This window comes from Dendropsophus ebraccatus, chromosome 4 (genome assembly GCF_027789765.1).
Source record: "Dendropsophus ebraccatus isolate aDenEbr1 chromosome 4, aDenEbr1.pat, whole genome shotgun sequence".
Taxonomy (NCBI): Eukaryota; Metazoa; Chordata; class Amphibia; order Anura; family Hylidae; genus Dendropsophus; species Dendropsophus ebraccatus.
In genome coordinates this window covers 32,025,128-32,051,660 of record NC_091457.1, presented here as the reverse complement: position 1 = coordinate 32,051,660, position 26,533 = coordinate 32,025,128, and the positions used below count along the sequence as shown (strand labels likewise).

Genomic DNA, 26,533 nt, shown 5'->3' with positions numbered 1-26,533 from the left:
AACTTTCAGTGGAGTATTGTCCCTGGATACAGTTTTGCCATGATTAGCAAAAAAATTATGCTTTTTTACCACGATTTTGCACAGATCAGGGCAGCATAACATTATCCTGTACTATGAACACCACGCTAGTGCTGCCATATGTATAGTTGGGTAGGGGGGCCCAGGATTGGTGAACAGCCCGGGGCCTATGATAGAGTTAAGCCGCCCCTGATGTGTAGTTCTATAACCTATTAAAAAAAAATTTGTTGCTGTAGGAGAATAACTGTTTAAAATCACCTGCGTGCTTGTGGTCTCTGCTGCTCTTGGAATAAAAGGGTTGTTTTAAAGGAACAAACCTCTATTATCACATAGATTTATATCAATAGGAAAGTGTTGAGGTCAAACCAGAATTTATTTACCGTTAAAAGGACTAGTAGAGACATGAGTTACACACATGTCCACAATAGTGCTGCATTTAAACATCACCAACTTTAAAAAACAAAATACAAAAAAACAAACAAATAAAAACAAAACAAAAAAAAAAGCCATTAGATAGACAATCATTTTGTCCATTATGATCCTCCACAGTCCTCAGGTATCAGTGCACCTCTTCATTCAATGGCAGCAGCCAGCACACTGTGCTGAATGTGAATGGGGAGTGTCTCCAAACTTTGTTCTACGGCTCAGAATCTCATATGTGCAGTCATCACCACAGCAACCCGATACACTGGGAGAGGTCTCATCTATCTCAAACCTAAGTATAGGAAGGAAAAAATAAATGGAGAGCTATTAGATGTATGAGGCAGGCAATAAAAATATAAAGGGTAATTGGACTTACTGTAAAGCGTCTCTGAAGAACTGGTAAGCACCATGATTGTGTTTAAACACTGTTAGGACAACTTTCTTCATTTGTGTGCTGCAAAGAAGTCATAACATTCATGAGAAAATTGCTTATTATTTATCAAAGACTATAACAACCAATTTCAAAGTAAAAAGAAAAGAATAAGTAAATATATTCCTCAGTATTACTGATAACACAGATCCAACGACAAGCAAAAAAAAAAAAAAAAAAAAAAAAAAAAAAATGGGACAAGGATTTATATACACTCCACTGGTTTTAGCCATAGTTAAATTTGCCTGTGGCTATTGCTGTTAAAGGAGAATTCGGGTAGGTTTTTTTTTTTTGCCAAAGTGCCGGGGAGGATGAAAGAAATAGCATACACTTATCTCCCGTCTCCAGTGCTGATGCCCATATACCTCAGCTCCGGTCTCAGGCCACTTCCTGTTTAGGGAGAAAGATCCAGGTCCGCTCTCAGCCAGTCAGTGGCTGTATTGGGGTCCCACCTCTGCCCTGACTGCCTGATCGGGCCTGGTCCTCTCTCCAACCAGGGGAATTTAAGGATGTGTACTAAGAGATGCACAAGGATTTAACTCACCTGTTTGCCATCAACTGCAGGATCTGTACCAGGAATTTTCCTACACCTTTCCTGCGGACACGGACTTCTAACTGCACCTCATAACTGGAAAGGAAAAATGACAGGAAACATTGAGTTAATGGCAAACAAAAGTGATTTTCTTCCTTAGCTCCCTTGGCGTACAACCACAATTTTTTTTTCTTTTAAAACGGATTTTCTGAACAAGACAAACTAATGAGCTATCCACAGGATAGGTGATTAGTAGAGATGAGCAAATTTACATTAATAATGAAGCGAATCGCTTTGTTATCTCTGAAATCCGCTCATCAGTCGACTGCCTTTTAACTGACTGCCGCTCCTCCCCGGGTGCTGGGAAAAGCTGAATCCAGTCTTGGGAAACAGGCCGATAATCTGATTTCAGATATAAAGTACTTCACTATTACTGTAAATTCACTCATCTCTAGTCATCAAACCCCCCCCCCCAAAAAAAAAAACAACAACGACCACCGATCAGCTGTATTGAGCCCGCACTATCCAGTTTAAGGGGTTGTCCAGGCTTAGACAAACATGGCTACTTTTTTCCAGAAACAGCAGTGCTCTTGTCCTCAATTTGGGTGTGTTTTTTTTTAGCTCCGTTTCATTGAAGTGAATGGAAATAAATTATAATATCCCATACAACCTGAGGACAGGGGTGGTGCAGTTTGTGCAAAAAAGTAGCTGTGCTTTTTCTAATCTTGGATAATCCCCTAAACAGGGCCAGAAGCAGTTTGTCTCCTTTCGCTATGCAGTGGCCAGACCTGATTAACAGGAGCTAAGCTGCAGTTGTGCCACCACTACATAGTGAATAGAGCCAATTGCTTCTGGCCCTGCCTACTGTGTAATGCGTGTGCGAAGCTGCAGTAACCAGATGCAGCCACTAGGAACAAAGCAAACGGCTTATGGTCCCATTCACTGTGTTGTGTGTACACTAATGCTGAAATCACACACAGCATTTTGTTTTGTTTATATTTTCCATCCCATTGACATCTAATTCTGTTTTGACACAAAAACTCCAGTGGCAGGTTTCCAAAAAAAACAAAAAAAACTGCTGTGTGCGATTTCAGCATAAACAATGAGCACCCCACTGATGAGTGACCAAACTCTTATCCTGTATCCACTCTTAATCTGTGTGAATAAATCCATTAGTTGAGTGTAAAAAAACAAACAAATACAAAACAAAAATGAGTCACTGATGACAAACCTATTGTGAGAGCTCTAACCTGCTGTTATGTTCCCATAGTACAAGGGACACAGAGTGTCATTTCATTATTATATACATTTGGTGGTTCCCTGCAATGGAGACAGGACTACAGCCACATAAATATTTATCTGCCGATCTGCAATGATGTCATAGCAAAATGCTATATATATATATTTTTTTAACCTTTAACCTCTTGGGGACCACCGGTACGTCATGGATCACTGTCACTTAAGGACCCATGACGTACCGTTAACCTTTAAACGGCCGCAGCGCTCCGGTAACGTTGGCCGCTGTTTTCTGTAGCAGCCAGCTTCCTGATTCAAGGTGGGGGCATCGTTACTCCCCCCTCCCCCCAATGACTACGATCAATGCGATTGGCTGTTCAATACTGAACAGCCAATTACAGCGATCTTCCTGTATAGAGTAGGGGTGGATGGGAGTTGTAGTCCTCCCACTTGTGCCTGTGATCGGCTGGAGACCGTACATCTGCCAATCACAGGCAAATAGGTTGTTCTAAAATATTTAACCCTCTCTGCTCACCTCATTCCTATCAGAACAGGTGAGTAGAGAGGGTCCCTGTGTTAGCGAGCTGCCTCAGTGCCCCTTAGTGCCATTCAGTGTCCCCTTGTGCCCATTCCGGATTGCCTGCACCCATCTCTAATCCCCTGCCATCCTCCTACCACCCCTGTGTCTGCCCTCTCCCCCTCCCTTCTCCCGCAGTAGCTGCCACCTCTCTGGTCCCTGCCATTCTCCTACCACCCCTGTGTCTGCCCTCTCCCCCTCCCTTCTCCCCAGTAGCTGCCACCTCCCTGGTCCTCTACCCTCCTCCCACCCCTGTGACCTGTCAGTGCCCTTCCTCCCCTGTGCCAGCCAGCAGTGCCCAGTGCTGCCTGGTTGATCAACTGTGCTCCTCTGCCCCTTGTGCTGACTCCATCTCTGTCCCATGCCTCCCCCTCCCTGCCCGCTGACTCTTTCTGCCCTCACCTACACATCCCTAAAATGGCCCGCAGGGTTTTCTCAGCGGAGGAGGTATACTTGTTTATTGCCTCTGATTCTGAGACATCCACTGAGGGAGAAGAGGACGATCCTTCGTTCCTTCTTCCTTCCTCTCACTCTCCTCCTCATCTAGTGATGAGCCCCCAACGCGCCGCCCCAGGACTGAGCCCTAGGAAACCCCACAAGGTCCCTCAACTGACCCCGTCTGGACCCCAGCCCCTGAACCTACGAGCCACAGATTCCGGAGTTTGTAGGTCGCTCTGGAATTCAAATTGACCCTACTGGCCTCAGTGAAATAGATTTTTCAAAAATCTTTTTCAACGAGGACTTTGTCAACTTGATGGTGGTGCAGACTAACCTCTACGCCCAACAATGTTTGGCCCAACATCCCAAGTCCTCTTTTACTAGATCCCAGAGATGGACCCCGTCGGTGCAGCCGAGATGACCATATTTTGGGGTCTCGCGCTACATATGGGTCTAGTAAAAAAAAAAAAGCCACAGTTCGGCAATACTGGAGTGGGGATATACTGTACCATACCCCACTTTACAGTATGCCCATGCACAGGGCACGCTTTGAGGCAATCAGGAAATTTTTGCATTACGCTGATAATGCAACATGCCCCCAGAGAAGTGATCCCACATATGACCGGCTTTTTAGACTAAGGCCGGTCATAGATAATTTCTCGACTAAATTTGCCCAGGTGTATTTCCCTGAGAAATACATGACAAGACCCTCGTAATTTTCAAGGGACGCCTCAGTTTCCGCCAATATATTCCCAGTAAGCGGGCAAGATATGGCGTGAAATTTTACTAACTTTGTAATAGTACCTTAGGGTACACTCATAAGTTTCGGGTTTATGAGGTGAGGGACTCCCGCATTCAACCCCCAGAGTGCCCCCCCTCCTGGGAGTAAGTGGGAAGATAGTTTGGGAACTTATGTTTCCACTGCTGGATAACGGTTTACCACCTTTACGTGGATAACTTCTACACCAGCGTCCCACCCTTCCAGTCGCTCGCTGCCCGAGCTACTGTAGCTTGTGGCACCGTGCGGAGAAGCCAAAGAGGTCTCCCTCTAAGTTCCATCTCCGAGCCCATTCGAAGGGGTGAGAGCAGGGCCCTTACAGATTAAAACATGTGTCTGGTCAAATATAGGGACAAGCTTGATGTCCTTATTTTGACCACCATTCATAGTAACGGCACCATCCCTGTTTCTGTTTGAGGTACCACAACCATGGCATTGAAACCGGATTGTGTTTTGGACTACAACTGGTACATGGGAGGAGTTGATCTTTCCTCAAGAAGCTGGCCGTCCACTTAGTCCAAACGGCTACACAGGTAAGTTCAACAAAATACAACAATCACTGAACTCAGGGAGAACAGCGAAAAAAATCCAATGGAGTACTCATTTGCGAGTCTTCACTGATTGCCCCTTACAAAATTTGAATATGCAAAGAAGGGGTCCGTGGAGCCTCAGTTACGAGTCTCAAAACACTGTAATAGCCAGATATCCCTCTCTCCAGAGAAGGAAGCCCGTTGCCAAGGGGTGCCTCCTAGTGGGGAGAGCACCAAACCACCCTGATACATAGTCCCTCAGGTTCTCACTCTGTAGCGAGCTTTGGGACCTAAATAAGGAAACACCGGGGTGGCCCTGTAAGTCAAAGTCTAACTCTGTGGCGAGTATAACGACATAAGACAAAGATTACCAAGGCTAGGCATCCATCCACAGACTGCAGTTTCGGGGTATTCGCCCCTGTCAGTGTTGAGTAGGATTCTGGCTACCGGGGGCAATGAAAAATAGACCAACAAAACACAACAATCACTGAACTCAGGGAGAACATTGAAAAAAAATCCAATGGAGTACTCATTTACGAGTCTTCACTGATTGCCCCCTACAAAATTTGAATATGCAAAGAAGGGGTCCGTGGAGCCTCAGTTACGAGTCTCAAAACACGGGAATAGCCAGATATCCCTCTCTCCAGAGAAGTTCCTTCAGTTTCAGGAAGTGGTACTGAAAGCTCTTATCTATGGAAGCCAAGAAGAAGCAGGCCCAAGTGCTCCTCGAACTGCAGTCCCACGTACTGTGCCCGGCCAACATTTTCCTGGCATAGTCCCCCACTCTGGGAAGAAAGGAAGATCCCAGAGGCGATGGGAAGAAAGGAAGATCCCAGAGGCGATGCAGAGTGTGTCATAAGAGGGGCATTCGAAGGGACACATGTTACTAGTGCGACACGTGTCCCGACAATCCAGGCCTCTGCATCGGAGATTACTTCAAAGCGTACCACTCGGCCATGGAATAAATTCAACTCTTGCCTCAGGTAAGTTATAATTTATTTTTTTGGGGGAGGGCAGACTTTCCATGTTGGCATCACATAACGACAAGTCACACTGGTCTGACTTCCTTCATCTACTAGAGATGAGGGAGTATATTCCATAATCGGCTTCGAACATCGGCATTAGGAATGCTGCTATCTGGCTGCTCTGTGGAGACAGCCCAAGTCCCGCCAGGAAAACAGGGATACAGCCTAGATCATAGGCTGTATACCTGTTTTCCAGGCAAGACTCTGGCTCTCTCCACCTTCTCCACGGAACAGCCAGACAGCACATTTTAATGCCGTTGTTTGAACCCAATTATCAAGTATACTCGCTCATCTCATTTTTTTTTTTCCTCATACACTGCATTTTTTCGACATACACTGCATAATTAGTGGAGGGCAGACTTTCCATGTCGGCATCACGTGCCGATGTGGAAAGTCATACTGGCCTGACAGTTGAGCAGTGTGAAAATTGGTATTTCTACTTTTCACCCACTGCTGCACATTCAGTCCAGGAAAATAAATTTTAGAAATACTCATGCATCCTACACCCCTCAATATATTTTGGGTGGTGTAGTTTTTGGGCATTTCTCTATTTTATTTTCTTGACAATGTCTGCAACTGGTACTCACTTTGGCTCCTGAGCGCCATTGTATTTGCAGGCTTATGATTATAACTACATTTATTTATGTGTTTTTTTTTTCTAGAAGGGACATGCACAGAATAATTAGGGTATGTTCACACTGAACAAAATTGGCAGAATCCCGCCTATTTCAGTGTGTCTATGGTAGGCTTGCGCGCCTCTGCTCTCCGTTTAAAGACTTCACTTTTCAATTCATTGAGTGAGTGGAGAGTGGAGGCGTGCAAGCCCTACCATAGACACACTGGTTTCAAAGTGGGGCAGGCAGGATTTTCTGCTGCGGAATTTTAACAATTTTGCTCAGTGTGAACGCGCCCTTAGAGTATCTCCGAATTCCACAATAGTGTGTCTGCAGTTTATAGAAATATGATATGTGGCACCCTAATGTAATGTAGGTCTATGTTTATGAGAGGGCACGGGCCCACCTCCTCTCTGCCACTCTGAGAGAAAGATTGAACATGTTAATGTGTTTTATTGTTTCTTTTAACACATTGTGAAAATGAAAAATTGTACATTACACCAACATTAATGTGTAAAAAATTAGAATTTTCATTTTCACGGCACATTGTTTTACATTTGTGCCTGTCCCCAGTGCTGTCCATATGGTCACCATACCCCTTGAGGGATGTAGTTTCCATAATGGGGTCACTTTACAGGTGTTCCATAATGGGGTCACTTTACGGGTGTTTGTTTGGTTTTGGCACCCCAGAGCCTCTGCCAACCAGAAGTGGTACTTTGAAAATTGGCCAATTATAATAGAAGCTTCAACATTTACTAGGCGCTCCTCTACATTTGAGGCTTGTGGTTGAGTCCAATAGCACAATAGGGTGCCACATATCATATTTTTATAAACTGCAGACACGGGGCACTAAAAATTGTGGTCCATTTCTCTGGAAATAGGTTTTCTATTATGAAAGATATTGGATCACAATATACTTTCTGCAAAGAAAATTGAAATTTTATTTCTGTGACTCATCTAAAGGGTTAAAAAAACTTTCTGGAAATGATTTTGAATAGTTTGGGGGGGGTTCAGTTTCTGAAATGGGGTGCTTTGTGGGGCTTCAAAGCATACAGTCCCCTCAAATTCATTTCAAATGTGAACTGATTTATAGCAAAATCTGATTTTGAAATTCTTGAGGAAGTTTGGAAAAATGCTGCTAAACTTTGAAGCTTTCTATTGTCTTAAAAAAATGAAGGCAAGTTTAATAAATGCTGCCATCATAAAGTAGACAGGTTGCTAATGCTATTTCATATCTAATTTATGTGGCATAACCATTTTCCTTGCAAGCAGAAAATTTCAAAGTTAGAAAAATGCAATTTTTCTCGTTATTTTGTGGTTGTTTTTTTTTATAAAGATAGGCTACAAGTATCGACTTAAATTTACCAGAAATATAAAGTATAACATGTCACGAGAAAACAATCTCAGAATCAGCTAGATAGCCCGAAGTTATTAACCCCTTCAAGACCAAGCCTATTTGCACCTAAAAGACTAGGCTCATTTTTCAAAATCGGACCCGTCTCACTTTATGCGCTTATAGCTCAGTGATGCTTTAACGTATGCTAGCGATTCTGAGATAGTTTTTTCCTAACATATGGCACAAAATTTGGTCACTACTTTGTGTGTTTTTTGTGAAAAACATCAAAATATCATGAAAAATTTGAAAAATTAGCATTTTATGAACTTTGAAATTCTCTGCTTCTAAAAAAAGAAAGTCGTAGCACATAAATTAGTTACTAAGTCACGTTACCGATATGTCCTCTTTATTCTGGCTTCATTTCATAAACATATTTTACTTTTTTAGGGTGTTACGGGGCTTAGAAATTTATCAGCAAATTACCACATTTTCGTGAAAGTTTCTAAAACTGATTTTTTTAGGGACCAGTTCTTTTTTTAAGTTGATTTAGGAGGTTTGTATACTGGAAACCCCCATAAGTGACCCCATTTTGACACACCTTTAAGAATTAATCTAGGGGTATAATGGGCATTTTAACCCTACAGGGGCTGGAGGAAAGTATTCACCATTAGGCCGTAAAAAAATGAAAAATTAAAATTTTCCAATATATACACGTTTAGATTAAAGTTTCTCATTTTCAAAAGGAACATGAGAGAAAAAGCACCCCAAAATTTGTAACGCAGGTTCTCTTGAGTACTACGGTACCCCATATGTGGGCGTAAACCACTGTATGGGCACACAGCCAAGCTCAGAAGGAAGGGAGCGCCTTTTAAATTGCAGATTTTGCTGAAGATGTTTCCGAGCGCCAGGTGCGTTTGCAGTGCCCCTGTAGTGCCAGCGGAGTAAAATCTTGCCATAAGTCACCCCATTTTGGAAAGGGCACCCCTCAAAGAATTCATTTTGGGGTGTGGTGAGCATTTTGACCTCACAGGTATTAGAGGAAAGTAGACAGTAAAAATGAAAAATTTTCATTTTTCCAATAATATGTTCCTTTAGTTTAAAATTTCTCAATTTCACGAGGAACAGGAGAGAAAATTCACCCCAAAATCTGTAACGCAGGTTCTCCTGAGTAGAATGGTACTCCATATGTGGGCATAAACCATTGTATAGGCACACAGCAGGGCTCAGAAGGGAAGGAGCGCCAATTAGCATTTTTCGTGCAGATTTTTCTGAAGAAGTTTCTGAGCGCCAGGTGCGTTTGCAGCGCCCCTGTAATGTCTACAGAATAGACCCCCCCCCCCCCAAAAAAAGTCATCCCATTTTGGAAAGTACACCCCTCAAAGAATTCATCTTGGGGTAGGATGAGCATTTTGGCCCCACAGGTATTAGAGGAAAGTATTCAAAATTGGCCAGTAAAAATGAAAAACTTGAATTTTTCCAATAATATGTTGGTTTAGTTTGAAATTTCTAAATTTCACAACGGGAGAAAATGTACCCCAAAATCTGTAATGCAGGTTCTCCTGAGTACAACGGTACCCCATATGTGGGCATAAACCACTGTATGGGCACTCAGCCGGGCTCAGAAGGGAAGGAGCGCCAATTTGCTGGAGCAAAACCGCAGCTAGTAACAGTTATTAGAATAGCGCAGTTACTAAAATAAAATAAAAAAATTAGATTACAGGTAATGTGGGGTTGTTACGGACAGTCTGGGGTGGTTACGGACAATCTGGGGTGGTTACGGACAAACTGAAGTGTTAATAGGTAATCTGAGGTGGGTACCTGTAATCTAGAGGCGGTCACTGGCAAGGTGCGGTGGTCAGAGGCAAGGTGCGGTGGTTACATGCAATCTGGGGGGTTACATGTAATCTGGCATGATTACGGGAAACCTGCGGTGGTTACGGGCAACCTGGAGGGGTTACAGACAATCTAGAATTGTTACTGATAGACTGAAGTGCTTATAGGTAATGTGGGGTGGGTACATGTAATTTGGGGTGGTTACAGGCAATCTGGGGTGATTACGGACAATCTGGAGGGGGTCACGGGCAACGTGCGGTGGTTACGGGTAATCTGGGGGGGGGTTTGGGGTAATTTGGGAGTAAATTGCAATTATTACTATAATAAAAAGTGTGTTGTTTTTTTTTTGTATGTTTGTCACTTTTTGTACTTTATACATTCATTTTCACTGTATTACTATGATTACTGTGATATTTTCTATCACAGTAATCATAGTTCAGTGACAGAGACCAAATTGGTCTCTGTCACTTTAAATTTTCAGAGCTGGCTGGTTGTGGAGCGCATGCGCACTTCATAACCAGCCAGGACGTCAAGGAGGAAGGAGCTCCAGGATCAGGTGAGTATATGGGGTGGGGGGTGGACATCACTTTTTATCCCCTTTCACCAATCATTTATGGTGACAGGGGATAAAAAGTGCTTGGAGCACATGGTACAAGCGATCAGCGGTATATAGTATATCGCTGATCGCTAGTACCGGGACCCCACAGGGGGGTCCCCGATCACTGCCCCATGCTCTCCGCTACCTCCGGTGGCGGAGAGCATGAGGTTTTCATTCATTTTTACTCGGAGATCACTGTGAACAGATATACTTTGTTCACAGTGATGGCGGCGGCCATCTTGGATCTAATGTCCACCGCGGGGAGGGGGGGTTAGTTACCAGGGCACTAGGGGGGCACTGTGGATTCACGGTGGGGGGAGATGAAATACAGCGGCGGCACCGGCCCATTAGACCGTTTCGGCAGTCACTAAAGGTTAAAAAAGAAAATAAACGCAAAACGTGTAGGGTAATTTCCCCTGAGTACGAAAATACCCCACATGTGGACATAATGTGCCATATGGGCACAGGGCAAGCCACCAAAGGGACAGAGCGCCATTTAGAGGCTGGAATGGAGGATAGAGGCCATGTCGCAATTACAAAGCTCCTGTGCTGCCAGGACAGTAGAAACCCCCGACAAGTGACCCCATTCTGGAAATTACACCCCATAAGGAATCTAACGAGGGGTGCAGTGAGCATATGGACCCCACTGGTGACGGGCACATGTGTAGAACATGTGCCGTGAAAATAAAAAATACAATTTTTTTCATTTTCACATCCCAAATGTGGCCGTCACCAGGGGGCCATATACCCGCTGCCCCCCTTGTTAGATTCCTTATGGGGTGTAATTTCCAGAATGGGGTCACTTGTGGGGGGTTTCTACTGCCCTGGCAGCACAGAGGCCTTGTAATTGCATCATGGCATCCTCATGGGAATGGTGGCCATATCTATTTAGCTGGGGAAAAGGGACAATTCTAATTTATTTGGGGGTATTAGGCCAATTATTAGTTTATAAGGTTGAAAATGACAGGTGTCCATCAAATTCAACCTGTGTTGATCCAGAGGAAGGCAAAAACCCCCCGTGAGGCAGACGACAGTAGCCTCATCACAGGGGAAAAATTCCTTCCCGACTCCATAATGGCGATCAGAATAATCCCTGGATCAACGTGACCCCTGAAATAGGAATAAGGGACAGAATTTAGATAATGTAGAACCCCAGTGATGTGTGTTACGCCTTGAAGCGATCCAGTATGCAGAGGCCGGGGTGATGAGGACAGGTGTCACACTGGAAAATGGCATCATTCCTGATCCCCCTGTTACGCCACACTCTGCACTTCTTCTGGGGTCTCCCGTTCTCCAGTGTGGGGGACGTCACCTGGAAAATGTTGCCCTGGTGCGATATGGGATCCTTCATATCCAGAAGCGCTGGGTCCTCTCCATGGCTGCTAAATATTAGGGCTCTATTACTGCTTCTGATATTTTCGTATCGTGCCGCAAGCTACAGTAGCTCAGGCAGCGAGGGACCGGAAGAGGGGGTGCTGGTATAAGAGTTATCCCTGTACAGGTGATCTTCCCACTTATTCCGAGGATGGGGGGGAGGGGGCATCTGGGGGCTGCATTCAGGTGTCCCTTCCTTCATACATTCTAAGGGTACGTGCACACTGCGGAATGGCGAAGGATAACCCTTCGTGCATTCCGCAGTTGGCACCCGCCGGCTGACTGATGCGGGCGCGCGTCTCCTTTCGTGCGATGCTGATCAACACTCAGCGGCGATAGTGTGCGGAAAATAGAAAAAAAAAATTTGAAGAAAAAAAAAAAAAAAAAAAAAACTTTATTACATACTGAACATCCCTGTAGCTGCTGATAAGTGTATGACACATATCAGCCGCTAGAGGGCAGCAGAGCGGAAAATCCCAAAAACCCGACGCTGGAGCCGAAAATAGCCGAACGTGACGTCGCGGAAGAAGCCGAAGACCCGAACGAGAACACGAGGACGCCGCGAACCCGGAAGACGCCGATCAGGACCCCGGGACAGGTGAGTAATGTACGAATACCTGCTCTGGACCCCTCAGCTACCTAACTTTTGGCGAGCAAGTATTTATAACTTCACGGCGATCGGGCCGGTGGCACCTGGCCACCATTACTTTTTACAGTAATGGCGGTCGGTGCCGTCCTCGGACAGCACCGACCGCCATTTTTTCCGGGTCATCGGGTCACCGATGACCCGGAAATGTTCCGATCGCCGCTATTGGCTGATCTGAACTGATAAGCCAATAGCGGCGATCGTCGGCATGGGGGGGGGGGGGGGGGGGTTAACAACCCCCCGTGCCAACAGGGAGAGATGGCCTGCAGTGTATTTCTGCAGGCCATCTCTCCCGATCGCATGCGGCCGGTCCGCGGCGCCCTCTTAAAGGACCCGCGTACCGGTACGTCATGGGTCCTTAAGTGACAGTGATCCATGACGTACCAGTACGACATGGGTCCTTAAGAGGTTAACAGATAATCTTTCTGTGTAAACGGACCCTTAACCTTTTTAAGGACCCATGCCGTACAGGTACATCATGGAATCCTTTAATTTAGGGACCCATGCCGTACTCGTACGTCATGGAGTCTGCCGATGCTTTGAAGTGAGCTCAGTAGCTGAGCTCACTTCAAAGCATGTGGGGATCAGTTGCTATATGCAGCCAGGTCCTCACTGTTAATGACGGGCTGCCGCGATCGCGCAGCCGCCCGCCATTACCCCTGTAGTGCCGCAGCACTTACATCAGTGGCAAGAGCTGTGCTCCTGTCACTGACCGATCGGGACCCCAGCAGCTTGACTGCGGGGGTTTCGATCATTGTATCTGACTGCCAGAGGTCCCTTACCTTCCTCCCGGCAGTCAGATCGACGATCACTGTATAGAGTCTGCACAGGCAGGCTCTATGCAATGATCACAGATAACACCGATCAATGCTATGCTATGCCATATCAATGATCAGTGTAAGAATTCCAATATAAACATGTTACAGTCCCCTAAGGGGACATAAAAAGTGTAAAAAATTTTTTTTTTAAAAAAACACACCATAGCCCCTGCCCCAATAAAAGTTTAAATCACCCCCCTTTCCCATTTTATAAATAAAACACATTAAAGTGAATGAACATATAACATACCGTAGCGTGCATAATCGTCCGATTAAAATAAGTCAATATTGTTCCCGCACGGTTAACGACGTAAACAAGAAGCGGTAAAAAAAAAAAAACGCCAGGATTAATTATTTTTATTACATTTTATTTAAAATAAAATGAATAAAAATTGATCAATACATCTCATCTACACAAATATGGTATTAATAAAAACTAGAGATCATGGCGCAAAAAATGACAAGTAAAATGCATATTGCTGTATTCAGACTGACCTATGGAATAAAGATAAAACGGCAGTTTTACCATAAAGTGCATTACGTAAACACGGACCCCCCCCCCCCACACACACACACACACACACAATTTGCAGAATTGTATTTTTTCCCCAATTTCACCCCATAAATGATATTTTGGGGGTTTTGTCACACATGCTATGGTAGACCAAAAGGCGCCTTTACAAAGTACACCTGTTCCTGAAAAAAACAAGCCCTCACATGGCCCAGCAGCTGGAAAAATAAAAGTTATGGCTCTTAGAAGATGAGGAAAAACCAAAAACGCTAAATTGAAAATCGTCACGGTCCTTAAGACCATTTTGGGCTGTGTCCTTAAGGGGTTAACCAGGGTGCTATCCACTAAATTGCCAGCAGCTGAGCTTCAATAAATCTAGGAATCTGCTTTTTATGACATGTGTGATTAATATATAATATACATCAATTATGTCACTTACCAGTAAAGCACTTCATCTCCACATTCCACATCAAATCTGAAGTGCACAAAGGCAACAGGCATGCCAAGCTCATCTCTGGCAATAAGGTACCAGGCACGTTCGTCTGTCAGCTCCTCTCGTTTTTCTCTCTCTTTCCATCCCCATTCACTTTGTTCATAACTACAATGATATATTTATACATTACTAGTGCAGATGGAAAATATAACATAGAATAGAATTCTTGAGAGTGATAAATCCAGGATGCACATTAGGACTTAACACTGCAAATAGAATGAAATGTTAAAGTAGATTGTAAGAATTGCTTCTTTACTGCCTTTCTTCTCCCATTTACAGAAACACAGGGAATCTTAAGGCCCTATTACAGGGAGCGGTTATCAGCCAAATCAGTCAGAGACAGCGAGCTTGTCGGCTGATCACTGTCTTTTAACAGGTTTAAAAATCAGCTGATTAAAGCAAGGACTGCACGGACATTGCTAATGATGTCCGTGCAGCCCTGTCTGCAGATAATTAAGCTTAGAAAGAAGGTTGGCGATCTCCAGCTTCATAAAACGTAATTTCTTTATTCACTTAGGCATCAACATAAAAAAACAAACATTTAAAAACACGCCGAAGCGTTGCGAGGTAGACCCTCTTAATCATGGCCATGATTAAGAGGGTCTACCTCGCAACACGTCGGAGTGTTTTTAAATGTTTGTTTTTTTATGTTGATGCCTAAGCGAATAAAGAAATTACGTTATGGACTAACGGGGAACGGCCCGCAATATAGATCTCACGTGCTTCTATACTGGAGAGTCCTCATTACAGAGAGTGAACCACGTGTGGTGAGCTGATACAATTTTTCTTTGTCAAGATTATTAAGCTGTCTAATAAGGCCTTAACAACGGATTTATACATATAAACCTACTGTTATGTACCTGTAGGCGTTTTGATGCAGATTCTAAAAGATATCTTTTCTTTCTGATACATTGCACCGTTTTGTTTAAGGTCAACCCTTCCAAAATTAAAAAAAAAAAAAAAAAAAAAAAAAAAACACAACGATCATCCCTTTCCTTGACAAGTGTCTTTTTTTTTCCCCACAAGACTGCTCTGAATATATTAGTGAAAAAATGTATGTTTTATCTTTATCTGTAGAAAAAGAAACCTTAATTCCATAACTACTAAAATAACTACCATACACAGTAACAATGGAATGCTTTTTTTCACTTTCAACAGCATGAAAGTGGAAAATTACTACAATAATTGGAAAAAGACATTGAATATCAAGGACATCGTTGGCTCAAAATTTTTAAACTTTTTGACGATATACACTCTGCTTGTCTGATGGATGGGCAAGGGGGTGCAACCTCCTGCATGCAAGCATAAATCACACTGTGCTTCTCAATAAAATCCAGCGTGGGACACAAGGGCAGAGATTTAAAGTGAATGTACAATCAGGCCCGGGCTGAAGCACTTGAGGCGGGCCGACCCACCCCCAGTGGGAGGAGATCCCCGCCCCTCTATGATATGGCTCCAATGATTCTAATAGAGCCGAGTCATAGAGGGGTGGGGGAGTTCCTCCCACTGGGGGTGGGTCGGCCCGCCTCCAGTGCTTCAGCCCGGCCCGAATAGTACATTCCCTTTAAGGCGGTATTACACTGCATGATAATCCAGCCGAAGTGAATGCCGATCTGTCAGTTCAGCCCTCTCTTTCCCCTCATTGTCGGTGCTATTACATGCACAAACAGCGATCAGGGAACGGCAGGAGGGGCTGCCCGAACAACCCTTAGGTCATTGATCTGCTGCCGCAGCTCTGCTTCCATGGGGTGAGATGCAGCAGACAGCCGCTGCACAAATAGGCGGGTGATCGTGGCCTTTTAACACATTGGCCGATAATTGGCCAAGTAAGGCTGTAATCACTAAGTGTGATAGGACTAGAGATGAGATGAGCCGAAGCGCTCATCAAGCAAAGCAAATCGCTTTATTTGATCAGCGCTCTGCTGATGACCCTTCCGGGCTTCCCGCACTGCTCCGCTCCCTGCCAATCCTCCCAGAACGGGCAAAAAAGATGGATTCAATCGCTCGACGGCTTGATAAGCGGATCGCTGATCAAATGGAGCGATTCGCTAAATAGGACCTTTAGTTGATAAATTTCCCCTCCGCATATTTTCTAAAGAATTTAAAGTTAAACAAAAGTCTTACAGCAACTGCATGTTTGTCTTTGTAAGCTCAAAGGCCCAGTCTATGGTCTTCTGGTCCAGATCGGTAACTCGGCAGCACTCTATAGTCAAATTCAATCTAAGAATGTAAAGGGGAAATATGAGTCATGGAAAAACGTCAGATTTAATATGAAAATATATTGTTGTCTCTTAATTATACCTTACCCGTTTCTGTCAAATTTTTTAAAGACTGGAAAGGCTCCAAGAGGATCACCAAGCTGCAGAAGACAGTACGAAATTAACAAGGGTAAGATATAGGTCACAGGTATGGAGACAGGGAATCCCAAAACTTTGTACATAAGGCAGATTACCTGGTTGGCCGCTTGCACTTTGGCGCACACAGCTGCCATTGCAGCACGCTCCTCCTGGCGTTTTTGCTTCTTCTCTTTGGCCCGTACAGATTTTCTCTAAGAACCAAGGATTTTATTAGTAAAAATGGTTAAGTGGAGACAGGATTAATAAATTCTCTCTAAAAGGGTTCTCCAAAAAGGTAAACATTTCTTAAAGGGGTTGTTTACTAATATACAAACAGTCGAAAATCTTCTCATGTACCTTTCTTATAATATATAGTGCAGAAACCCGTCAGAATAGTATTGGCCACTGTATTCCTGTGTAATGCATCTAGTGATTAACTGAATCAAACTAAACATGGAATTTGTTATGTAACTCCTCCTACACATATTATTATTGAAGTAAATGGCACTTAATTGCAAATCAGACCTGAACTAGAGACAAGAGTTATGATGTGGTGTCTCTGGAAGAAAGTGGCCATTTTTCTAATGCTTGGTAACCACTTTGTTAAACTACTATTTATCTGGACAGTATTTTTGGAAAGTCAGGACACAAGATGTCACTGTTTTAATTTTTTTGCATAAAGCAATAGTACAGGCGATTTTAATAAACTTTGTAGTTGAGTTTATTATGCAAATATGCCATTATCTGCATTAAAAAGACTTTCCCCAGGTTCCCCCCTCCCTCCTCTCTCTCATTTACTGCACATTATCAGGAAGTCTCAACTCTTTTACATCAGTCGGGCCCTGTGTAACCTATGGAGAGGGGAGGGAGATTAGTTGCCAGCAGAGAACAAAGCATTTCACAGCGGGAGCTGCATGAAAGGCGGTATTAGGAGGTCAGTGCTGACTGTCAGAGGAGATAGCCAGTGATGTAGCTGTAAATTAACTTTTTGTTGTCCTGTTTTGGTGCCTCTTCTCAATCCACCCCTTCAAACTGCTTTTACATGATAAAAATGCATTTTATGGCTAATAAACCCAATTACAAAGTTTCTTAAAATCGCCTGGACTTTTGATTTCCAAAAAATAATTTAAACGACAGGGATACTTTAACTATGTAAATGAGGGCGATAGGTGCACAGTGGGTGGCCCATTAGCCCACAGAACAACTACTTCTGTATATTCAGCTGGTCTGCAGTGAACAGCAGCCCAGAATGACATCACTGCAGAGCTATATATTTATCAGCAGCATAGGGCAGCAATAACCGATCAGTGGAGGTTTGACACCTTCAATGAACAGCTGTATGCCAGAGCCATGGCACCCACATACACAAAACAGACAGCACTATACTTTGTGTGGTGGCCATTCTAAGCTGCTACAGCTTGGATTCTATTCATTTCAATAGGAGCAAAGCTGCAGTAACCCAGCACAGCCACTACACAATGTACAGAGCTGTCTGCTTGCTGCTTGGTTCTCTGTATGCAGTGCCAGGGTTAGCAAACAGCAGATTGGTGGGGTGTCTGATGTCGGACCCCAACAGTCAACATATTGATGGCCTAACCAGCAGTCAAAATGTACCAGTAAACCCTTTAGATGTCAAATATGCATTGTTGTTTACCTGTATGCTTAACTATAGACAAGACTACGATAAAAAGAGTATAGAAGTACTAAAAAGGTTCTGTACTTTCCAATTTAGATGGCAATACTACAAACAAACACTCTTTTACAAAAAACAATGTAACCTTTTTAAATCAACTGGTGTCAGAAAGTTATAAAGATTTGTTCATTAAAAATCTGACGTCTTTCAGTACTTATCAGCTGCTGTATGTCCTGCAGAAGGTGGTGTATTCTTTCCAGTCTGAGACAGTGCTCTCTGCTGCCACCTGTCTGTGTCAGGAACTGTCCAGAGCAAATACCCAAAGAAATGGCAACAAAAAAAGTGTGTCAGAATGGAAAGAATACACTACTTCCTGCAGGACATACAGCAGCTGATAAGTACTGGATGACTAGAGATTTTTAAATAGAAGAAAATTACAAATATACATAACTTTCTGAAACCTGTTGATGTGAAAGAAAATATCTTCTGCTGGAGTTCCCCTTTAACATAATCTGCATTATTTGCTGGAAATTGTCAGCTGGGCCCACTGCAAAAAATCTACAGCTAGAAAGGCTAGGTTCTCACAGTTTTTGCTGTTCCTTTAACACAGGGAGGGAGGAGAGAGATTAGTCCCCAACAGGGACAAAGGATTACACAGCAGGGCCTATGTGAAAGCAGATATTCAGAGGGCAGAGAGGTCCCTGCTGACTTCAGAGGAGATAGCCTGGTGATGTAGCTGTAAATTAACTCTTTGTTGTCCTGTTTTGGTGCCTCATCTCCCTCCAGCCCTCCGTAGAAAACCATGAAGACAGGGGGGAAAAGCTTTAAACTGCTTTTTAATTATAAAAATGCATTTTTCAGCTAATAAACCCAATTACAAAGTTTCTTAAAATGGCCTGTACTATTGATTTCTGTAAAAAAAACTAAAATGACAGTGACACTTTAAAAAAAATATATCGAACAGATACTTGTTCTTTTTTTTTTTTTCTTAGCATACACAACAGTGAATAAAAATCAAAAGGCAATCAAAAACAGACACACTAAAACGGATTGAAAAACGCAGTGTGAGCATAGCCTACAGGTATGTTCACACACTGCGGATCTGCGGCAGATTTTCTGCAAAGTATTTTAAATACTTTTTTATATTTTGTGCCAATTGGCAGAATACCTGTATTTCCCCAATAGTAAAACTTAACTTTTATTGCAATTAATTAAAGATAATTTCACCAGTGTTGACGTGTATTTACAGTGCTCGCTTTAAAATAGGTGTGCAGCTTGTGGTTTACCTTGAAGGTATTTGTATAGTCTATATGACTGTGCTATATACTTGCAAGATTCTACACTGGTGTATTAATAATTATGCGGTGAATCCCGCTATAGTAATTACCAGGTTAATACACCTCTATAAACACCGGGAGGTACCGATACTCTCCGGTATTTTAATAAAGCAAGTGGTGAGCAGTCACCTGTTGAGTATGTACTATCTTGCGGTATGTACAGACAGTGTGTACAACTTTACAATGTATACCGCAGGGTTGAGACACGTAACGCTCCCGTATGTGTCTCTATGGATGCACAGCGAGCTAGGATCAGTGTATGTCGGCACTTAGAATACGGGCGCGATCTTGAGTTACTGCACGTAGTATCGGGTAACTATCCCGGTTACTCAGCTTGATCAAGCCGAGTAACCGGGATAGTTACCCGATACTACGTGCAGTAACTCAAGATCGCGCCCGTATTCTAAGTGCCGACATACACTGATCCTAGCTCGCTGTGCATCCATAGAGACACATACGGGAGCGTTACGTGTCTCAACCCTGCGGTATACATTGCAAAGTTGTACACACTGTCTGTACATACCGCAAGATAGTACATACTCAACAGGTGACTGCTCACCACTTGCTTTATTAAAATACCGGAGAGTATCGGTACCTCCCGGTGTTTATAGAGGTGTATTAACCTGGTAATTACTATAGCGGGATTCACCGCATAATTATTAATACACCAGTGTAGAATCTTGCAAGTATATAGCACAGTCATATAGACTATACAAATACCTTCAAGGTAAACCACAAGCTGCACACCTATTTTAAAGCGAGCACTGTAAATACACGTCAACACTGGTGAAATTATCTTTAATTAATTGCAATAAAAGTTAAGTTTTACTATTGGGGAAATACAGGTATTCTGCCAATTGGCACAAAATATAAACTTCTATAAATACCTCCCAATAGGTAGGGATCACCACCCCCCAAGTATTTTAAATACGGCACAGCTTTCATGTTACCAGAGCGATTGAAGGGATGAAAGCGGCACTGTGATCGGACTCACCGCAGCAGATCCACATTGCCTGAACATGGCAGTGGTGGCGGTTTATCAAACCTTTGTGCATAAGCTCAGGGGAGTAGTCACTATAGCGGCCAATCACATTCCAGCTTTCAGTTTCAAAATTAGCCTCTGAAAATGGTTGCCATGGACAACCGCACAAGGTCTCATAAATCTACTCCAGGAAGTTTTAGCAAAATTGGTGCAAAAAGTGTGGAGGCTGCCTGCAAATGGCGATCAGGTCCCCCCCCCCTGTCCCTGGCTGGAGAGATGGCTGCTCTGGCGCCCCCTCCAGGTCTCTCCTTTGCACTTACTGTAATGTAAGTAATATTATTACACAGAATTTCTTATAGCAGATCACCTAGAAAACACTATGCCCATATCAGTCCACCATCCCTGTGCCAGGCTCCCTGCCAGGCCACAGCCGCGGTCTCCTTCCCCAAACTCCTGCACCAGCACACAAGCATGGCACCCAACTAAGCGGAAACAGCCAAACAGGTGACAACCCACCCCAACCACGAGAATCCCCGGCTGCAACCATTCTCTGTCACCCTACAACTCTCTTCTACACCGACATCCAGAACCCCCCTGCCACTGCCAGTAAACTGCCCCAACCTCTTCTAATGCCCATTCCCCCTCCCTCCTCACCCCCATGACGTAGCTGATGACGTAAGACTCTCAATCCCGGTTCGGTTCGGTGCTGAAGGGGGTGAAGAGTAGAGTAAGGGGCTAAGTGATGATATCATCACGTACCCGACTCAACACGCCCACTTGTGTAGCTCCCCGGCATAGCGCAAGCCAACTGGAACGCAAAACGTCAGGTGCGTGTGCGTTCCAAACCTCGCCGGCAGTTGGCGGGGAAATTAAGAGATCCGCCCACTTTGTCTGAGTCTTTGTCTAGGTAAGGGAACGCGGCTGATGTGACGTCACGTGATGGGGAGAAGAGAATGAGAAAAAGAAGGCAGTTGATGAAGCGCCATTGTGCGATACTTGTTTCCATGGAAATAGATGAGGGATGGTTGCGCTCCTAGAGAGTAGTTGCAGTGTCTAGAATAGGCAGCTGCACTTTATAGCGTATTATTTATATGACCAGAGAAGATGCAGTTTAGACAACCACCCATTGGCCAGGTCATAAAATCATTTTTGACATAAATGTTTTAGATATATTGAATACAGGACCAGTTTGGTACTAGAGCAGCCCTGTTGGACATCTAATGTCTTAACACATGCACTAACTGTTATTAGGGCCAGTTCAGACTGAGGAATCGGCACTGATTCCTCACTGAAAATTCTGCCCGGAAATATAGTGCAGAGCCGAATTCCATTGAGTTCAATGGAATTTGCGCTCTGCATTTCACACAGCGAAATGTCCGCGCTGAATTTTCCGCGGTGGATGCCATTTCCACCAGAAGAATTGACATGTCAATTCTTCTGGCGGATTCCGTTGGCAGAATCCCATTGAAATTAATTGAGCAGTGAGTTTCTGCTCTGAAACTTTTCAGAGCAGAATGCTCACGGAAATTTAGTGCAGAATCAGCACGGAATTGGAAAAATGAATGACTCTGATTAAATGAAAAATGAATTTGCGCAGAATTCCGCCAGAGGTGATTCTGGACGGAACACTTTTCTCACGGATTCCGCACGGAATTCCATGTGAATTCCACGAGAACACTTTCTGCCTTGAACACTTTCCTCACTGATTCAGCGCTGATTACTTAATGTGAACTAGCCCTTAGATTTGTGACATGGAAACCACACATTTCTGCATCAAAAACCACAGTTTTACTCCTGGCATGGTGAGAAACCGATCTGCTCATTGGAGACACCTGGGGAGATAGAAATTAGTTTCAACGGGGGTTACGATTTAAAAATATTTGTCCCCTATCCACCTCCATGTCCCCCTGGGATCTCTCTATCGGTGACCCAGCTCCTTTGTTTTTAATCAAGCCATGGGTTGGCACTAAAGATGAGCGAACCGGGTTCGGGTTCGAGTCAATCCGAACCCGAACGTTCGGCATTTGATTAGTGGCGGCTGCTGAAGTTGTATAAAGCTCTAAGGTTGTCTGGAAAACATGGATACAGCCAATGACTATATCCATATTTTCCACATAGCCTTAGGGCTTTATCCAAGTTCATCAGCCACCGCTAATCAAATGCCGAAAGTTCGGGTTCGGATGGACTCGAGCATACTCGCGGCTCGCTCATCTCTAGTTGGCACGTGATCTGCAGCTTTATTTATTCTCTGGAGCGGCTGGAGAGATAGAGTACAGCACTCAGCAATAAAGAATTAATGGAGCCACAGGTCAGGTGCCAACCCACGGCTTGACACATAACACGAAGTCATGCGCAGCAGATCATTGCTGCTGTTATCATTTTCCAACTTGTCTTTTATCAGGCGCTATTACACCAAATGATTATCGGATGGAACCATCAGTAATTGGCCAAGTATGACCAATAATTGTTTGGTGTAATAGGGCTCTAATGGGACTTTAACACACAGAGATTTATCTGACAGATTTTTGAAGCCAAAGCCAGGAATTGCTTTGAAAAGAGGAGAAATCTCAGTCTTTCCTTTATGAACTGTTCCCTTTTTATAGTCTGTTCCTCGCTTTGGCTTCAAAGACCTGTCAGATAAATCTCTGTGTAAACACACCCTTAGAGAAAAGGCGGCCGATTTGGATATTTAAAAAAATTTACAATATTGCTGGGATTTAACTGACTGCAATGGCAATGCATTGAAATTAGAGATGAGCAAATCTCGAGCATGCTCGAGTCCATCCGAACCCGAACTTTCGGCATTTGATTAGCGGTGGCTACTGAAGTTGGATAAAGCCCTAAGGCTATGTGGAAAACATGGATATAGTCATTGGCTGTATCCATGTTTTCCAGACAACCTTAGAGCTTTATCCAAGTTAAGCAGCCACCGCTAATCAAATGGCAAACGATCGGGTTTGGATGGACTCGAACTCGATACCGGTTCGCTCATCGCTAATTGAAATCAATGGAAAGACGGACATCCAATGCACATAATGCATTGTATAATGGACGTTTTTACTACGGACATCAAAATAATGATCATTTATTTTCCTCCTCATGTTTAACCCCTTAGGGACCAAACCTATTTGGGCCTTAATGACCAGGCTCATTTTTCAAAATCTGACCTGTCTCACTTTATGCGCTTATAGCTCAGTGATGCTTTAACATATGCTAGCGATTCTGAGATTGTTTTTTTTCGTAACATATGGTACTTTATGTTAGTGGCATGAAATTTCTAAAACTGATTTTTTTAGGGACCAGTTCTTTTTTTAAGTTGATTTAGGAGGCTTGTATACTGGAAACCCCCATAAGTGACCCCATTTTAGAAACTAGACACCTTAAAGAATTAATCTAGGGGTATAATGATCATTTTAACCCTACAGGGGCTGGAGGAAAGTATTCACAATTAGGTTGGAAAAAAATGGAAAATAGAAATTTTTCAATAATATATTTGTTAAGATTAAAGTATCTCATTTTCATAATAAACATTAGAGAAAATGCACCCCAAATTTTGTAACGCAGGTTCTTCTGAGTACAACGGTACCCCATATGTGGGCATAAACCACTGTATGGGCACACAGCGGGGCTCAGAAGGAAAGGAGCGCCTATTAGCATTTTCAGTGCATGATTTTTCTGAAGAAGTTTCTGAGCGCCAGGTGCATTTGCAGTGCTCCTGTAGTGTCAGCAGAATAGAACCCCCCCAAACGTCACCCCATTTTGGAAAGTACACCCCTCAAGGAATTCATCTTGGGGTGTGGTGAGCATTTTGACCCGATAGGTATTGGAGGAAAGTATTCAAAACTAGACCGTAAAAATGAAAAAAAATAGAATTTTCCCAATAACATGTTTGTTTAGTTTGAAATTTCTCAATTTCACTAGGAACAGGGGAGAAAAAGCACCCAAACATTTGTAACGGAGCTTCTCCTGAGTACAATGGTACCCCATATGTGGGCATAAACCACTGTATGGGCACACAGCAGGGCTCAGAAGAGAAGGAGTGTCATTTTAGTTACAGGCAATATGTGGGTGTTTACTGGTTATCTGGGGTAGTAATGGACAATCTCGGGGTGTTTACTGGCTATCTGAGGTGGCAACAGGCAATCTGGTGGGGTTATGGGCAATCTGGGGTGGTTACGAGCAGTCTGTGCCAATCTGGGGTGGTTACGGTCAATCTAGGGTGGTTACGGTCAATCTGGGGTGGTCACGGGCAATCTGGGGTGTTTACGGGCAATCTGGGGGTGTTTACAGGCAATCTTGGGGTGTTTACTGGCTATATGGGGTGGTTATGGGCAATCTTGGGGTGTTTACTGGCTATATGGGGTGGTTATGGGCAATCTTGGGGTGTTTACTGGCTATCTGGGGTGGTGATGGGCAATCTGGGGGTGTTCACTGACTATCTGGGGTTGCAACGGGCAATCTGGGGTGGTGACGGGAAATCTGGGGTGGTTGCGAGCAATCTGGGGTGGTTACAGGCAATTTGGGGTAGTTACAGGTAGTCTGTGGCAATCTGTGGTGGTTACAGGCTGTCTGGAATGGTTATGGGCTATCTGGGGTGGTTACAGGGAATCTGGGGGGGGATACAGGCAATCTAGGGAGATTACAGTAAATCTGGGGTAGTGACAGGCAATCTGGGGTAGTGACAGGCAATCTGGGGTGGTGACGGGCAATCTGGGGTGGTGACGGGCAATCTGGGGTGGTGACGGGCAATCTGGGGTGGTTGTGGGCTATCTGGGATGGATACGGGCAATCTGGGGAGATTACGGACAATCTGGGGAGATTACAGGCAATCTAGGGTGGTTACAGGCTATCTGGGGTGGTGACGGGCAATATATATACCGCTGATCACTTGTACTGGGACCACACCGGGTAGTCACCGATCATTGCCACATGCTCTCCGCCACCTCCGGTGGTGGAGAGAATGAAGCTTTGATCATTTTTAGGAATCCATCACTGTGAACAGAGTCTGTTCACAGTGATGGCGGCGGCCATCTTGGATCAGATGGCCGTCCAGGGAGGGGAGGGTCAGTGACCAGGTCACTAGGGTTAATTCTGGGGACAGGGGGGGGGACATGTTCTCATCTCCTCTCACTGTGGATTCACGGTGAGAAGAGATGAAAGTGTTCAACTGTGCTGGCAATGTCCGTTACCGGTGGCCGCCGTTATACTGATAATAACGGCGATCGTTGGTGAGGGGACTTCCCGGGACTGACCCCACACTCTGCCCCAACCCCTCAGCTACCGGAGGAGGAGGGGGCTGCGGGCATTTCCAGCGCTGCTGCACTATTCTGCACCATCGCCATAAAGAGCTGATGGCAGCAGAATAGAGCCCATTAGTGATCGCCGTAAAAATCCGTATCGGCGGTCACTAATAACATAATACATGTATTCTCTGGGTCACTACGGTTACAGCGATACCACATTTGTATAGGTTTTTTTAACTATTATCACTTTGGCGCAATAGAAACTATCTTCCTAGCAAAAACCCACAAAAACCGTCGCCGCATTGCAAGGTCCATAGCGTTCTTATCTTTTGCTCGACAGAGCTGGTTTGGGGCTTATTTTTTGCGGAAAGATCTGTAGTTTCTATTGATACCAAGTTTTATATGTTTATGACTTTTTGATCTCTTTTATGACGTATTTTCTAAAGTGGATTGATAAAATACAGCTATTCTGGTACTGTTTTTTTTATTTTATTTTTTACAGCGTGTGTTGTGCGGTATTATTATTGATATAGTTTTATAGATTGGGTCGTTACGGACGTAACGATACCAAATATGTATATGATTTGTGTTTTTGATCACTTTTATGTAACGTTTTATAGTGTACGGAGAATGTAATGCATTTTTATTATTGGGGGGGGGCTGGGGGGTGTTTTGTGTGTTTGGTGCACTTTTTTTTTTCACTTTTACACTAGTGTACATTACTGTACACTAGTGCAATACTGGTCAGTGATCATTGATCACTGATGCTCAATACACTGCATTACTATTGTA

The 26,533-nt window shown here is 43.9% G+C and overlaps 1 protein-coding gene across 1 annotated transcript; it reads right to left on the bottom strand.

Annotated features, from left to right (window-relative positions):
- Positions 1 to 372: 372 nt before the first annotated feature.
- Positions 373 to 21,302, bottom strand: NAA40 (N-alpha-acetyltransferase 40, NatD catalytic subunit). The gene is made up of 8 exons (XM_069968249.1): positions 21,153 to 21,302; positions 16,663 to 16,758; positions 16,517 to 16,569; positions 16,335 to 16,430; positions 14,157 to 14,315; positions 1,416 to 1,499; positions 818 to 895; positions 373 to 733 (listed from the first exon to the last, which is right to left on the bottom strand). Exons 1-8 carry the CDS (start codon positions 21,156 to 21,158, stop codon positions 595 to 597), a joined length of 711 nt encoding a protein of 236 aa, XP_069824350.1. The 5' UTR covers positions 21,159 to 21,302; the 3' UTR covers positions 373 to 594.
- Between the last annotated feature and the right edge of the window lie 5,231 nt (positions 21,303 to 26,533).

Bases quoted from the DNA above. Each gene is read 5' to 3' on its own strand.
- NAA40 (XM_069968249.1), bottom strand. The intron at 16,431-16,516 runs GTAAGGTATAAT...TTACATTCTTAG, and splicing joins AAAAAATTTGACAGAAACGG to ATTGAATTTGACTATAGAGT. The intron at 734-817 runs GTAAGTCCAATT...TCCTATACTTAG, and splicing joins TTCTTCAGAGACGCTTTACA to GTTTGAGATAGATGAGACCT.